The 18038-nt window shown below is 34.6% G+C and overlaps 1 protein-coding gene across 1 annotated transcript in view; it reads right to left on the bottom strand.

The window, feature by feature from the left end:
• LOC104528121 (E3 ubiquitin-protein ligase MYCBP2-like) overlaps positions 1-18038 on the bottom strand; it is a gene marked incomplete at both ends in the record, with an annotated part of 54530 nt that overhangs the window by 18782 nt on the left and 17710 nt on the right. The window contains 5 exons of the mRNA XM_029085967.1: positions 5354-5539; positions 8813-8938; positions 12818-12950; positions 13862-14086; positions 16247-16321. Of these exons, the coding sequence (XP_028941800.1) occupies positions 5354-5539; positions 8813-8938; positions 12818-12950; positions 13862-14086; positions 16247-16321 (745 nt within the window). The remainder of the gene's footprint in view (positions 1-5353; positions 5540-8812; positions 8939-12817; positions 12951-13861; positions 14087-16246; positions 16322-18038) is intronic.

Here is an 18038-nt window from a genome sequence, read left to right as displayed (position 1 = left end):
TCCTGCTTTTTCTGATCACCCCCAAAGACTAGAAAGACTTCAAAGACACATAGGCAAGCTCTGTCACACATCACATTCGAATGTGACAGCTTATCTTCAGTCACGTTCTCTCCTTCAACACGCAAATAGCTCTAGCTTGGAAAGCTATGCAATATGGAGACCAAAGAGGCAGTTCAAGTCCTATGGCAGGATGTAGTCTTCTAACAGCCTTGCCTGCTTCCTTGGAGGAAACAGTGGTAAGCCAAGCCAGGAGGCATGACATACCACCAAATAGTCCACATTGGTCTTTTTTAAACTCTAAAACAGACTACTAAAATGTCTCTGGAGAGTGGAGATTAACTTTAAAGTTTCTTCTGAAATGCCACTGCTTTTCTGCATGATGATGAAGGAAAGGCACTGGCCTGCTTTTGCCCTTTTGCCTAAGCCATGGATGCTTCTTCAAAAAGAATGCAATCCTCTTTCACTCGCTGTTACTGGAAGCTACAATATTGCTGTTAGATTAATTTCCTCAGGCACTGCAAGCAATGTATCTTTTTTCACATCCTGAAAATGCCAAATGCCATAGTGACAGTTGGACCAGGACTCTTTTTTTCTTCAGTAAAAGAATATATTGAAGTCAACAAATGTTTGAAATATTAAAAAGGAAGAAAAGTATTAGATACTGTTATAGTAGGGGAATGAGTGAGTGAATGAAAGCAAAAGCTGAAATGCAGCATCGTTAGAAAAATATTAGTAATATTGATTACCCAAAGGTACAGTTTAGAGCACCAGTTTAGAGCCACTTAAGTTTATTAACTGAAATTAGTATTCTTGTGCTAGAAGGGTAGATAAAAATGCTTCTGTAAGTTTATAATTTGTAACTTCAAATTTTGAAGATGTGATATGCAAAATGTATTTATAAAATAAAGCTTGAAACAACTTGTGCTCTTCCTCCAAACTTTACCATGCCAGACTCCAGGGATAGTTTCGGACTGACCTGTATGCTTCATACATATCTTTCATTATTAGGTCTGTAAAGCCTAGGTTATGAAACTGTTTATCTTCTTGGCTCAAATTTTCAGGAATGATGCTTTGGCAATACGCTGCACGTGAAAAAACAGTTAAACCAATACTCTGACTGCTTTACATGACAAGTCATTTCAGCATGATATGGAAGAGATCAGCGTGGTTGATTAAGAATATGCTTTCCATTTATTTTACTAAAACACTACTGAGAAGGTTTATGTGCTCTGTATGTGTGCCGTTTAGGAAACACAGATGGAGCACTGCAGGCAAAGCCAGTGGTTCTAATGCTCTGTAACTAGCACCTAGAAAGGAAAGGAACAAAACAAACAAGAACATGGTAGCACAATACTACTAGGTCAAGGAACTCCTGACATGAATGGCAGGGGATGACAATATACTGTGGGCCCATATGCTGGATTGCAGCTCTGCAGCATGGATTGGCAAAGCAGTAGCCTGACAGGACACTATGAACGTAGAGAACAGCAGCTCAGCACTGCAGCTTCTGCCTGGATGGAGATGTGGCAGGAAGCAGTAGCTGTGCTGTGCAGCTGCTCCGTGAGCTGCCAGGGATGCAGTGGAAGAGGGAGAATGGGACAAATGACGCTAACAAGGGAGGTCCAAAGCCTCTTCAGCCTATAAATCTATTCCTCATTTGCAACAGCAACACAGATGTGAGGAAACAGCATAAAGGTCTAACATTGACAACAGCTAGGTCTCAGACTTCCCTCCCCAAGTTCAGATTTCAACAGACAATTGTGAAATTCTGAGAATATGCTGAACAGCAAAAAGATCCTGCCTCACTGACTTTTCACATCTAAGTTTTATGACCCAACACATACTGATGAAGGTTGAGAAACAAGATCTCCCTCTAGGTTTCCACACTTCACCTGTACTCAAAATCCAAGCAAGAATTTGAGTTTTTATGGTCTTCACAAAGTTCAGAGACAAATTAATGCAGCAACTATTAATAATCCTGCAGTTATGGGGAGGTTGCAGTCCTGAGCAAATCTGTTACTGATGATCTTACAAACTCCTCAGAATCAAGCACACTCAGGCTTCAGTAATTACAGACTGTTTTGTTGAAATAATCAAGGAAGAAATATACAGAAACTTGTGCTCTTTCTGGAAAAAAATTCTTGCTAAGATTCCAAGTCATTACAGCTGTTCCTGAACTCCAGGTAGGTTATGCCATCTATTCCAGCTTTTTTAAACTTTTAGCTGCATAAAAGACTGATAAAGAACTAAAATACAGGACAAGAGCATCTTAATTTTGTCTGTCCCTGTGAAAAAGAAAACAATCTCTCAGCTTTTTTCCCTTGTGTAAACATGTGTGAAAATTAGCAAAGGAATTAAGTAGGACAGAACAATCAGTCCTTCATAGAGTTCCAGTAAATAACACAAAACTGAGTATCACAGTTCCCTCTTCTTTTTTATAATATCCTTTCTGTAATAAATCATTTGAGAAAACACACTGGACACTTGTTAGTTTACCTATCTATGATGTGAAAAGAATAACAGAGACAATTCTCATTTTTTCAAGCACTATATCTGAGGAAGTACTTGTCCAAAACTGTAGTATTTCTGCAAAAAAACCCAAAACAAAACAAAAAAACAAAACGAGACACTATTGAAAGATAAAAGGTTGTGACAAGCCCTCTCCCTCTTTCCTAAATACATTTGGAAACCAAAGCAAACGCCAAGTACAGAAACCATTCCTCAGAAAGAACAGCTAGCTACAAACCCTTCTGAAGAAAAACTACAATCTGTGTCACAGAGTATGTCTCACAATCAGACCAACATTTTTCTTCCTATTACAAAAACCTAAATTAAGGAAATAACTCCAGAGGACATTCAGTATGATCCTAACTTTCCTCAGAATCATGCTTCCAAATAAAATTTCTCCCCAGGAAGACAGATATCTGAGGAAGAACAGAAAATGTGAGTGGTAGACTAAACTATTTAGGTAGATTTTCAATCAAAATTGGTATTTAGTATATAACCTCTGCAGTCATGGAAATCTAGGCTGGCACAACTTCTTTAAACTATTAGATTATCATTAGTCCCTTTAATATAGCAGTTATTGACTATAAACATTCATTTTAATTTTCAGATCAAACTTTACTGCAGGAAGCACTTAAGGACAGGGCGCATATCATTTGATACTAAAACTGAGCATGTCTAGGACAAAAATCCAAGTGACTTGATAAGGAGCCTTGGGATATGTTGTTTAATTGATTTAACTTTTAATTGCACGTTTGATAGCAGGAGGCTATAAAGTGCTTTGGAAATAGCAAATGAAAATTGCACAGTTACAAAGAGTTGCTGTTACAGTTCTATTATAGCTGCATCAGCATTGAACAGATTAAAAACCACACAGCAGAATTCAACCCAAATAGAACTTTTCTGTCTAAATATTTTTACTGCATATATGCCTTGCTATTCTAATTAATCTTAAACTGCAAATTAATCCATTACTTTCCAATATGTAAAGTTTCAATAAATATAGTAATAACAGAATAATTGCTTAAAAGAAAACGTTTAATCTAGAGAGTCTTATTTAAATTTCAAGTATCTCTGATAATTCCCTTGACTATTGAATGAACAAGTACATGAAGTCTTACAGGCCTCCCTGACAATATTCTGAAATTTTATGAATTTGTAAATGGAGGATTAACAAATTTGCAAAAGACTAAGGAAGTCTGAATGAGAAATTTTCCTCCATATAATTCTTAAATTTTTATAGTGAAACCAAAAATGTTAATATTTCTCCCCTTTAAGCAAAATTTACATTATTTGCATCACATCTTAAATTAGATAATAAACTGTTCAGAAGAAAGTCCTCGTATCAAAATACAGTTCGTGCAACAGTGTACTAGTTCTGGTTGATAATTTTACCCTGCTGGAAGGGCAAATACCCCTATCAGTTGAGATCTTACACTAAGCTAAGATCCAAATCGGATACAAACTTGAAAACGTTTTCCAGTTTCATTATTATTTTATTTGGTAGGCTACCAGTGCTCCCCCTTTCTGACAAAAAAGGTTTCCTTTGGAATCAAGGATCTTTATTAAAACACAAACCACGGATGTAGTTTGTGTTTTACTGAATACATTTTATCTATATCTGCTGGACAAGCAAATCCATTGAACAAGATCTCATTGGGCAGCCAATAAAAAAATGTTGACAGCTTTTCTTTTCATACAATACAGATCTAAATGCTAAAGGACAAAACATCTGAAGTTTGAAACAAGACAGTTAGGGTTATTTTTGATGCAAAGGTGAATAAGAAACTCTGACTTTACTACTCTGAACAAGAGAAGAAAACTAGAAGTGATGGGAAAGAATATCCAAATTCTCCATGACGCTGTGCCGATGCCACTGGCAATCAGCTGTTTTATCTGAGAAGGTTTTGGAATATTCTACTTTCAGAACACTGATTTAAGTACTGCCTAAGTACAGAAGATCACTGTCACAATACTTCTGACAGTCTTCATAAAAGTGAATTAGAGATTTTAATCTTGTTCTCACATGAATCACTTTACTGTCACTTCAGTAAGCTGACATGGATAGATCCAGGACTGCACAGACATAGAGACTAAACTGACTGACAGGGTCCTGCAAGAAAGAACTGAGGCATTTCTAAGAACAGTTTATGGGAAACAGGAGATGACTAGTATTCCTGTGACCCATGCTATTCTTGTTCTGTATATAAGGAAGAATTTACTGCAATATCTGCTATCTATCATGACTGCTGAGCTTTTATTTTTAATTAATCAAAAACTAAACAGTTTCCTGTCCTCCCATCAGCCATCAGGTTAACTGCTATTCACCTCCAGGTGCAAACTTTTATGTCCATGCCATCCTATGAGCACCCAACAGAAGACTACCAAAGCCTTTCTTATGAGTAGTGCCAAGTTGTTTCCACTGTCCAGCTACATCCCTAAAGTTAGGGATGATGTCAAAAATAGGAATTTAGGAGGTAAGAAAATTTAATAACTATGAATTTACTGCAGTCTATTTTTGATGTTGAAATAATTATCATAATTTTGTACTGTATAAAATATTTACCTTAATTATAAACCCAGAGTTGCATACAATATTGGAAATGCTTTTCATGACTGAGCTACACTGCAGAATACATACCAAAGCAAAATAGTGTCAATACAGGAATTGAAGTTGAACAACTATACTTCCTTAGGAGCGTTACCTCACATGCTTCTGAATCATGAAAAACTTAACAAAACCAGAAAGGTGCACTGAGGGATGATTAGTAGCCGGTAAGCAACTGAGAATGGCAATGTCAAAGCTGCAGAAATGGACTGATGAGGCAGGTAAGGTTGACAAACTTACTCTGAAGCTGTGGCTGAGGCTGCTGGAAGGAAAGGGGCTGTCCGAACACAAATGGACTGTGGACTAGGGAAGAGGGAGGTTTTGCAGCTTGATCAAAGATGGAAGGAGCTGGGAGATTTGGCCGTGACTGAATGGAATTCAGTATGGCACTCAGTTGGTCACCTGTAGCGGGCAAAACAGTCAAAACTACAACCTGTTACTTGTCATTCTCCAGAAAGGCAAAGTAAAATGGTGCTCAATTAAAGTTTAGATGATGATAAGAGTAAATCTTATTTAGCCACATTCCACTCTGGTTGTGGCTAAACATGAAAATCTCACTCCATGCATGGCAATAAAATTACTGAAAAGTACAAACAGGGTTTTTAAGAATCATGGATATTTTACTACTATTATTTAAAACATTCCAAAATAAAGATTTATATTTGCCTTGCTAAAAAATGAAAAGCAACCAAAATAAAAACAGAAATCCCTAGCATTTACAATAACACACACATGCAACAGAACATGCAGAAAAAGATTAGAAAAATTGATGAGAAGGGAAAGATAACATGTAATTAGGCTTTGGCAAGTATATTTCTGTGCCAAGGCTTTGGCAAATATCTGCTCATTTTCGCAAATATCTTTAAAAGTATTCTGTCATGTTGTTTTTCAAGATCAGACTGAAGATAAACTGAAAAAAAAATAAGTATCACTTAGGAACTGGAACTGGTTTTCTGAAGAACTACATACATTTGTTATGAGGCAAAAGGTGGCCTTCAAAAAAACTAGTATGTTAAAACCAGGGTTTTAATTTCTGAATGCCAATTCTCAGAAAAATCTATGTGAGCACTAGAAATACATGAAGCCTACAGTAAGAAGGCAGAGTTTAGCACACCATGTTATAACTTGAAGTATACTTAGTAATATGAGCTAGGAGACACCAAGAGTTTGAGAGCATCTCAGATTTGAACCATCACCAACCAAAATCCTGACACGGCAACTTTATTCTGCAAATTCATATCATTTTGACAGCATTCCAGAAATCCTAGTAAAAAAATTAGCAGCTAATAGAGAATTTACAACTCACTGAATCTACAACATTTTTGGGTGATCATCAATTGTCTTTTAATGGAATTAAAGACCAGTCGGTATATGGAACCCTGTATTACCCAAGAACTCCAAAATTAAATTTTGCACTTATTTTCTTGACGTTTTAGTTTCAAAATTGAGAGAACAAAAATACCAGAAAATAGATGGAACTCCTTTTTAAATAATCATCTACAGGTATCAATAAATCAATCTTATTCTACTGTTTTGGAAGTAGTATATCTAAAAAATACTGCAACCAGTACTTGGGCAGCAATCATTCCTACTTTAATAACCCAGAAGTGACTGTTGTTTGGCAAAACACTATTACTCTTAAATACAACAGGCCTATTTGATAAAATGAGTAATTATTTTAAAAGTAAGAACATTTGAGAAGAGGTTGAAAGTAACCTGCCTACAATAATTACATATGGAGGGGGGCAGGGCCATTCCTAAGGAATATTAAAGACTTGCCTGCAATGTAGAAGGCTGGAATAGAGAAGACATAGCTAAATCAAAAAGAGTGATTGTGGGAGTTGTGTCTTCTACGTCGCAGGTAATACTGTAAACACAGACCTAATATATGTGGATCTATACACTGGACCAACAGTTTGAAATGCTCTTAGACAGTGACTAAATTTTAATTTTAATTGAAACTTGGGCATCCCTACAGAAAAGAACTGCTTCATTCAGAAACTCCCCTAACAGACTGTGCTTGTGCCTTCAGTTTCTTATTCTCCACAAAACTCAAAGCTTCTCAGACCTAAGGATGCAAAAAAGACTGTACGTAAAGTAATGATACAGCTGAAGAATTCTATTTTTGGGAAAGTAATACCATTATTCTTTCAATACAGTTGCTAACAACTCTCCACTCTTGGGCAATTCAGAAAGAATTACAGTACACGGAATGAATAAAGTCACCTAGCCGAGTTGCTCACTCACACTAAACATCACAGCCTGAGGATATGACAAGAGAATAATGTCTAAAAAATGATATGAAATTCAATGCCAGGAATAGCTTCCAAACTTACTGTAATATCCCACAGAAACATATCTCTTAGAAAATGTTTAAGATGGGGATAGTAAAAAGAATCACAATGTCTTCAGAAACTAGGATGCCTGTTAATATAGCATATTGATTTCCAAGATTTTATCTTTGGACAACACAGGAAAAAAATTCTTTTCCCAATATGCTTCTGAAGAAAGATAACAGAGAATACTTTTGCACTATTACACAGTTGACATTGAGAAATAAACTGTAATACTGCCTTACACGCTGAACATCTTAAAACACTTTCACTTTTGTGATTCAACCACTATTTTGCAATGAGTATGGCTGAGTTGGGAAATGCAGTTCTGTATAAAAAGCCCTATAAAACAAAAGGAAAACACTTAAATTTGTCCAGCCTTTGTCCAAAAAAAGGGTTTCCTATAGAAATGCAGGGACAAGTATGAACTGCTTCTTTATGCTGTGCAACACTGTGAAATGATATAAAACTATTTCATATTATGAAAATAACAGACTAGAATATTTAGGAATAATTTTCCCCTCATCTCTTCTCCTTTAAAACAAGTCTTAAATAAAGTTATTTTAGGAGACCACTACGAATATGTACTGGTGTTAAAAACACATGGAAGACCTTAGGCCCATATTCATAGTGGCATGGACAGAGTACAGCGAAGTAAGAGTAGATAACAAAGCTCTTTGTTTCAGTAATATTTTTCAAGGGCATCTGCCTCAGCGGACGATATATTACTAAATCTTCTACATCTAATCAATGAACAAACAGAAGGGATGTAGTTTGAGTTTACTGTGATGGCTTACATCTTGCAAACAAAATAAATCATGGTTAAAAGAAAAAAAATGTTTTATGTCAGTAAAATTAACAAATTTTTATTTATTTCCCAGCTGGTATCTCTGTGATTTAAAGGTAACTTCAGATTTTCAAATTAAATCTCAAATGGTATCTTTTATCTTCTCACTCTATTAAAAGCACTTTAAAAATGTCAAGATAGGTGAAAAGTATTTACAAATGTTTCCAGTAATTTTAAACCCCATGCTTTCTAAATCCACTAATTTTCACATCTTGTTTTATGAGTATCTGTTTTTACTGCATTATAGTTTTGTGTGTACCACTATGAAAAGTTTCAACTGTAACTTACAAATCTTTGATGATCCTTTTTATACTTTTTACTTAGACTGAGTGAAATCAAAGCAGAGAAAAAAATACTTACAACATTAACTACATGTTTTGCAAAACACCTTGCAATTCATTGCACTACTACTTATGTCTTTTGGAGAACATCTGATGGTGCCAAAAAGAGTAGGACATGAGTAACAACAATAGCAAAGTCAAGAAAACAATTTTATAAAATGTGAGTGTAAAAACATACCTTTGTTATTTCCGAGGCCGTAATCAAACCCTTGTCCATTACTACAGCTTGTTCCCTTACTGAAAGCTTGTATTGAAAAAGGACTTGGGGGAGGAGTCTGAACATTTTGATCTAGAAGGACTTGCTCTGTAAAAAAACACATCACTTCAGAATTAGACATTCTTAGTAACTGATTTACACTGAAAAGATGAGTCACAAGGTAAAGGAGCGATTTTCCCCCCCCCCCCCCAGATATCACTCTACCACTCTACTCAATTCTCTTCTGAAAGAAAAGTACATTATTTTCTTCAGAGCTTACGCTTTAAAACTAAAAAGACGGAAGACTTAATACCACATAGACTGCTTTATGTTTGACTGAGTTCCTGCAAGCTTTGCCATCATAAGCCACCCAGGAACAGGCTTGACACTTTGTTTTTCAGGAACATCACACCATTCAATGTTTATTCTTTGGACAGCAATTGTTAAATTCATTTGCCAAAGCAGGGTGGACAAAAGTTTTCAGAGTGACAAACTCAGAGCCAATAAACTTTTAATCCTGGCTACCCCCTTAATAGTTCACAGGACATAAGACATCCGTTTCCCCTGACAGATTTCTTCATATCTGATATGGAGTACTACAATTTTGCTTTCTGTATGGTACTAAAAAGACCTCAAACCAAAACCAGCTTGTGCTCTTTCAGAATGCCCATAACAACTAAAGAGCCAAGATAAATAAGACACAGAATCCACTTGATTATTTAGATTTTGGGAGACATTACTGACTTAATGTGGTCAGAAATACCATTCCAAGTGATGGTCTATAGGAAATAATTCACATTAAATCTTCTAAATGCCATTTAAAAGCTCAGATTGGCACCCTAAACAACTTTTTCTTTTGTAAACGTACTAAAATTAATGTGGACTCAATTAAAAAAATTACAACTCTTCTAAGAGCCTTTACTAGAAAATTGGATTTTGGGCCAAAACTGCATTTCAGAGTATGAACCTTTATATAAATCATATACTCAAAAAACCCCCCCAAAACCCTCCATAAAACCCCACCAAAAAAAAGGGAGAAGGTTGGAAATTTAAACTCAGTTTAAAAAAGAAAGGATCCAGAATCTTCTGAATTATAAGCAACTCTAGATCTGGCTGTAGTTTTTCAGTTAAAGTATCTGGATATCTGCCTACAGACTTGGGCATTTTTGTATGACTTCTGCTCTGTCTCTGACAAATCCTAGCCTCTCTGAGAATTTTATTATCATTGTATTAAAGAATGAAAATACAAAAGCTATCTGAAAGATGGTATTATTTATGGATAAAAATATTGACAGTTGCCAATCTAGTTGGAGCTCCTCCAAATGCTAATTATTTCCCTCCAGTAAAAGCATTAAAACTGATGACAGAGAGTATTCCTAATTAATTTAATGGCAAATAAAAGCAGTTAGTTTAAAACATTTTCAGATGTGTCTTAAGCTCATTAGTTTTACTTAGTTTATATAATAACTAGTTAATAATAGTTTATATTACAACTCATTAGTTATACTGAGATGGACTAAGAACATAAAATAGATTGAAATATTTCAGTAATTGCACCAATAACTACTTAAACTGCTTTAGGCAGATGCACAAGGGATGTCTATCTTCACTCTACTTATAAAAGCAGAGACTCTTCTAGAAAATAATAAAACTAGGCATGTCGAGGCACAGCACTTAAAACAGAGAGTTTCTAAGATGGTATCCAAATGCATTGGATTGTAAAAATTCTACTACAGAGTTTTGTCCTCAAAGCTTGGAGCCTGCATTTTCTGTTTTTCTGGGAGAACACCAATATACTTGAAGGCGTCCTTCAGTAACAGCACGTAAGTATCAATAAATTGAACACAGACCTTCAAACAAGGGTATTGTTTAAATTTTTCCAAATTTGACAATTCTGTTTTAAAGTACAGATATACCTTGAGAAATAATTTTCCATATAGAAAGGAAAGAATGATAAATAAATTATTGAAGCTGGAAAAGACTATTTAAGGTACAAAAACACTGTCACGTATTAAATGTAGGCTATATCTATTCCTTAAATAAGTACTCTTGAGCAGAAATTTTTGCACACTGCTTAATTCATTAACTTCAGAGAAATTATTTTCTCCTGGAAAAGCAGACAGCCTCATATTAAGACACAAAATGATGAAGTTAACAACCCTATTATTGAATATACGCTTTCAAGAGTAAGATATTTTTCCAGTTTATAGAGACTTAGTTTCTAGAAGCAACTTGCGTTCTTTGAGCACCTCAGAACTTGACATTATCAGACATAACTAAAAATGGAGAATCCATTACTTCAAAAATGATGCTGTGCTAAGTATTAAGTAAACACTTTCTTCCCCAAATTATACATTTTTTGAAAAATTCTTCGTTATTCCCCTTCTTCGCAGAATGTCTTATACCTTACAGTCAAGTAGCAATAGCCTACAACAAATACTTACATATTGGTAAGGAATTACTTTGTTTTAATATGGTAATGTGATGATAATTACCAGAACATTTAAGTGTGAAATCATTTTCAACACAAAATGTCAAGACCAGAAAAATGGCAGCATCTCTTATAATGAACAAATAAGAGGCTGACAATAAGTACTACCTAAAAACACAAGCAGAACATGACTGCTGAGGTGGATATTTTTAATGAAGATATCTTTTGGAAAACAGATGGATTAGATCCCATGAATGGAGTAGGAAGAGTATAAATTGAAATTGTCCACATTTATTCAGAAAACACAGAAATACACATTGAAGAAAAAAAAAAAAAAAAAGAAGGCTTGAAGAAACTAATTCTTCAAGTGAGTTGAAACAAAGCAGCCTATAGGGAATTCTAACAAAAGAAGAACCTTAAATGTTGCTCTCTTCAACTACCTAATCAAAAGGTTCATGGAAGATGAAGCCAGACTCATTTCAGTGGTTCACAGTGATAGGACAAGAGACAATGAACAAAAGTTGCAGCATAGGAAACTGTGATTAGGTATTAGGAAAATTTTTCACCATGAAGGTGGGTCGAATACTGGTACGGGTTGTCCAGAGAGACTGGAGATACTTAGAACTTGACTAGACAAAGGCCTGAGCAACCTGATCTAGCTGAAACTGCACTGATGGGGAGGTTAGATAGATGATGTCCTCCAGAAGTATAAATACTGACAGATGACTCCCTGTCTCATCTTTTAAGGGAATATAAGTAGCCCATATTCTTGCAGAGGAGAACTCATCCAGATGGGCTGGGACTATCTGTTAAAGAAAAAACTTTTTCAGAATACCTCTCAAAGTATTTATGTAAAGCATTCAGAGTGAAAGAAAGATAGTTTAGAACCATAATCATAGCTTGTTTGTAGGGAGATCAACAGGAAGGATGATTTGGGGGGTGGGTAGGGGAGGAAGAAAGCAATAAAAAATTTTGTGTACTAACATTTTGTTTATGTTTTCTTGTTTTATTTCTATTTCTTACCCAATCTGAACATGAATTTTCAGGATAGAAATTCTGCAATATAAGAGAATGCAATCATACTTTGCTAACTAGAATAATTGACTATTGAAGTTAATTTTAAATAGTGTTAAAAACCATGTTAACAGGTTTTTGACAGGATGCTGTGTGACAGAATTGAACTTAAAATGAAAAGGAACATAAATAATTCATTCTGCTCTGCTTTTCATAGAGACACAAAACAGACCAAAGGAAGCTAACAAAAATGCACAATTACTTATTTAAAAATGATCCCTGTAGCTAAAAGGACAGTTAAAATTATGATCCATAGCTGGTACAGAAGAAAACCTGGGGAAATATTTTAATTGTTCTTTAAAAAAACATTTAAAGAATGCTTATAAACAACTTTGAAGTCCAAATGTGTAAAGCAACTCAAATGAAAAAGTGTAAATTAATGTTATACCTGTTTAAAACTCAGTTCCTTCTTTATTTGTCCTGTTTAGATTGTTTAATTTTTTCTAAGTAAATTTAAAAAGCAAAACAAAACAACAACTTGCCGTCTTCATGTCGGAGGTATTGGTTTCCACCTCTGTCTCTAGCTAACGACCATGCCTCGCCTTCATCGCTTTCACAGAACTCTACCATGCTGTTCTTATCCATTTGCACCCATGTACCTTCTGAATTAGTCACCTGATGCACACACATAAAAAAGCACAATTTATTGACTTTTCAGATAATTCAGTAGCATGATTCAGCGACTTACTATAGTATCTGAATAACATACTTATTCCAATCTTGATATTACAAAGCAAACATTAAAAAAAGTTTCTTAAATTAAGGCCACAGGCTGAGGCAGACTGAAGGATCAAAACTATTTCTGGCATATTTACAGTTAGGAGTATTTAAAAAAATCTTAGACCTCTTTATGTTCAGAAGAAGCAAAACACCATGACCAAAACTTTAGAACATCCAAACAAGCTTAAGTAAAAACCTGAAGGAGACATTCACCAAAACATGCCTTTTTATTGGTGGCTGCAAAAGTAGAATTCTAATACCAAGTTATATATGAAAAGATTGTAGGACTACTAATTTTGTTCCTGACATTATATTTAGGAAATAGCATGACACACTTCATCCTTAAGCCCTCTTTAACCATAAAACACCACAGCTGGACAACTGGGGACAGTAACAACAGTTCAGCAACTAAACAAATGAATACAATCAATACAGAGAAACAGAATAATTTGTTAATTGGTAAGATCCTAGAAAAACATTATTTCAATGAAACAAAATTACTTCAAAGAATAAGACAAAAAAGTGCAACAAGAAACATAATTTTGTAAGGAATACTGTAACAGAAATATTTAAGCAAGCATATGTAATTGCAGTACCATTTTAACATTATACCAACCAATGCACACATCTAAAAGGCAAAAGACATAATTGCATTAGTATTTAAAATATAAACCAAGTTCAAAGTTTAGTTTTATGATGAAGGTTGGAAAAGCAAACCTGTAGAGGGGCAGATTCTTTTGTTGCGTTTACTACTGTTATATACTGGTATCTATGAAGACATGAACCGAAGCTACAAGGATCCATACCTCGCCCACTGCCTTGACTTTGTTTCCCAGAACTAACATTCCAATTGGGATACCTCTAAGGTTAGGGCAGCTTCTGATGTTGTGACCTGATGGGCCAGTCTTCACTACCTTGTACACTCCAGGTCCACCTCGAAGGAATGGCATATCTTGTTCTTGCATCACTGCTTCCTGTGGGCAGTGTGAATTTAGGTCTTTGAAAAAATCATCAGTATTAGACCTAGATTCCTGAGAAATTAAAAAAAAAAGGCAAAACAAAACAGAACAGAATAAAACCTATTAATAATACCTTTGAACTCTTTAGATAAGAAATACTTATTTCAATACTACAATAGCTAAATTTCAAAGCTAAGAGAGACACTAGTTACATGGCTAATTTTAGTGTGTAGTGATAAACAACTAACTACTAGTAAATTGCACATTAATTGAAAAGCCTCCATACTACTCTTGAAACAAAAGCAGTATAAATGTAGACCACTTATATAAAAGGACTATCTCATATCTACAATTAGAGACAAAATTATTTACTCTAACCACTTTCACTAAATCTTGTTTCATACTGTCATTTATCAGGAGACACACTCATTCTTCCTGCTGTATTTGTGAAATTATGTGAAAAAGTCTGGGGCTATGTAAAGGGAATTCGAATGTTATCTTTCCAAATGATATGCTTCTTTTTTTATTTCACATTTAGAATATGTTGTTAATTTAGAGTAAAGCTAAAATTATGACAAAGAGTAAGAGCAACACCATCAATTATTAAAGGCACATATAAATATTAGGGCATATTTATTATTTTCACTACGACAATAAAAATGGCCTGCAAATTTTTTTCATCTGGTACCAAGTACAGATGAAATATACACCCAAATCTGAAATGAGAAAACACTTTTTGAATTTCCTACCAAGAAAAATAGGTAGTTACTACAGGAAGAGAAATATTAGCATAGCATTTTCAGCCATCCGTAGCTTAACAGAAAGTCTATTGTACAGAAAAATATGAGGGACAGGAGTAATGTAACGCACATTTATATCATAAGAAAGCAAATGAGAAGCAAGAGTGAGCTCTATTATGCTTATAATGTAAATCATAGGTGCTTTTAAAAGAACACCTGAAATTTAAGGACTAAGTAATGCCCTATGGGATGACTGGTTCCCCTAGACCAGTATATCGTGTTCAGCAAAGGTAACAGGAGAGGCTCTTTAGAAGCAGCATACAAGTCCCTATTAGTGGTATGTCCCTTATATACCAACTGCATTTAAAGTCTTTTTATTATGGATGTTAGAGGTTATACCCTATTTTCTTTAATATTTATTTATGAATCTGATTTCTATAAATTTGTTTAATTTCTTCTGCATGTGCTGATACTTTCTGCCTCCTGATACAATCGCCTGTAACAACAACTATCAGAGTTCACCTCCTGCTGTGTAAAATACTACTTTCTTTTATCAGTTTTAAACCAAACTTCTGCTTTATGTTATTTCCTTTTTAGCTAATGCAGTTTCCTCTGATCTCTTTACTAATCATATTTTCAGCTTTTTGGTACAGAAGTCTGTGCACTACGTCCAGATTAATCCAGCAGTCTTTCCAAGAAGCCTTTATACAAAAATGAATCTGTTCTGTAAATATGTAACCTTCAAAGCAAGTTAATGCACGATAAGTTAAACTGGTTCAAGGAAAAAAAATATCTGTATGCTTTAAAGGTAGTTAAACATTGTCTAGATCTTCATATAACAATAAAAAAGTTTGCTATTTTAGGGAAAAAGATTCAGTGGAAAAACAAGTTTTTAAATCTCTAAACCAATATGTACAACACTGAGTGTCATCTTCATTACAAAGTTCATATGAGAGAAAACCACCACAGAGCTGCAAAGAGATTTAGGCAAGTATTTCTGTAGATACTTTCAACTGCTTAACTGTACTTAACATTACTTGTTCCTACAACTGTATAATTAAAAAAAATAAACGGGCTGAGTATTTTTTAAATATTTGTGGCTTTACTCATACAAATATCATGTTATTAGATGCTGCAACTTAATGTGGACCCTTCAATAACAACCAAAAAAAAAATTACTAGTACATTCTGCATGAAAAATAGAATTAAAGCCTTTGTTATGTTACTAGGCTATCTCTCTGAATTTCTAATTTGATTCATTAAAAAAGGAGAGTGCTACTTATGTATTAATGAAAATTCAGTAATCTGCCCCGCTATTTTTTTCTCATCCTAAAGGAAGAGACACAGAGACATTCTATGCAAATCTACTATTTCCTGTAAAAAATAATTTAAAGTAAAACAGACTTCAAACAATATTTAGCATAAAGTTGAGTCATAAGGTACAATCTGAAAACATGAGATACAGTGTGACTGTTCCTGTCATTTAACTCACCTTAGGGGGTAAAGCTTTGGAAGTCCATGAAAAAAAGTCCAAATCCCTTACTCCTTGGCTAGCATTAAAGACATTCTGAGCAACAAAGTTTAAAAAAAAAAGACATATCAACAAAGAAACGGGAACAAAGAAACACTGAAGGAAGAAGTTCGAGGTACTACAATGCAAACTTTCTCCACAAGTAAATTTACTGGTAGAATGTTTTGCAAAAGGGGAAAGTTCTGTTTTCCTAATCAAGTCACCTGAGTCCATTGCTCATCATGGCAAATCATCCATTAAATAAAAACAGTTTAGTATGTCAAAAGCTCGAAATGGATGTAGTGTGTCATGCCATTTACTGAAATTAGGAGCCAGACATTTCTTACAAAGCTTGAGACTCTGTGCACAGAAAAATCCCACACTTGACAATGAAACAGTAGTTGTTCCCACCACAAACCACATTTTAGCAAGACGGTCTGCTGTTTTGAAAGATTATTTCAATTATCACAAAACAACTGCACATGGACTTTCAGTCACCAAGTCAGAACTGAAAAGATGCAGAAGGGCTAAACTCACTATTGTTGAAAGCACTTGCACAGAATTATTTCATCAGTTTGCACATCAAAATTGCACTCTTTACCAGACCAAAAAAATTCAGAGTGCTGTAAGGAGAATGATCACTAAGATTTCATTAGCTTTATAAAATATATAATGCATTTACTAGTTTATTACAAATTATCATAAACCAAATGGAGCTGCCAGATAGAGTTCACTAATTTTATAACCAATTGCCCGTACTATAGGAAGGAGCATTGCTGTTCTGTTTATTTTTTCCTCCCATAGAACAGCTAGGACAATATTTTTTAGTCACTGGAAAACATGAAAAAGAAGCCATCTTTTCTCCATAAACTCGTTTCTACTCACTTCAAAGAAATTTTTACTGTTCCTGTCAAATGAAAGAATTAATGGTACATATATAGTAACATTAATAATCAGTATTTATGACAGAATCCCTTTGGCAAAGCCACCATTTTATCTATATGAACAGAGGCAGCAAAATCTTATTTCCTATTCCCATCCTAACAGGGGAATGAAGTTACATCCCTGGGCAGCAGTCACATTGAAATTTAACAGTAGTTAAAGAAAAGGCAATGAATCCTTTTAAGCAGAAACAAGTACAAAACACTCTTGGTATGCCACCTCCGTATTCCTTGAAAAAACATTAACACATTAAAAGTTAAATCCATGCTTCTATCTTATGACAGAAGCAAATTACCTAGCTATATACCATTTGCAAAACTTCTGCTTACATCAAGTTTCAGTAATGCAAACGATTTTCAGCTGTGACAAAAACAGAGAAATTGTCAAACACCAGCATTTCTTTAGAATTTAGTTCCTTTACCCCAAATTGAAAGAGGTACCAATGCACCAGTGAGATGTTTCAGGCCATTGGGGAATGTGGGAAGGGTGTTAGATAGGAAGACTGGCAGAGTAAAGGCTTATCAATTTGACATAAAACTATGATAACTATAAAATAGGAGTGTATTTCATAGGCATCCAGTGTAGTTTAATGGAATAATTATATTATTTTGCAGCCTATCTCATATTTTGTGATGAACTTCTACTGTACAGAGAAACATGGACTATGCATACCTAAAATATTTATTTCAAAGATCTGTTTTTCTATGTTATAAAGCTGTACGTGTAAAACATACAAAAGAAATCCACAGCAGTGAAGTGGGATCATGCTGGCTTAGGAACACCGTGAAGATCAATCTAGAAGCTCCTTATCTTCCTGGCTATTAGCACACTA

This window comes from Antrostomus carolinensis, unplaced genomic scaffold (genome assembly GCF_000700745.2).
Source record: "Antrostomus carolinensis isolate BGI_N321 unplaced genomic scaffold, ASM70074v2 scaffold5167, whole genome shotgun sequence".
Lineage (NCBI taxonomy): Eukaryota > Metazoa > Chordata > Aves > Caprimulgiformes > Caprimulgidae > Antrostomus > Antrostomus carolinensis.
Note: the sequence above shows the minus strand (reverse complement) of the source record. Positions and strands in the feature narration are given on the sequence as shown.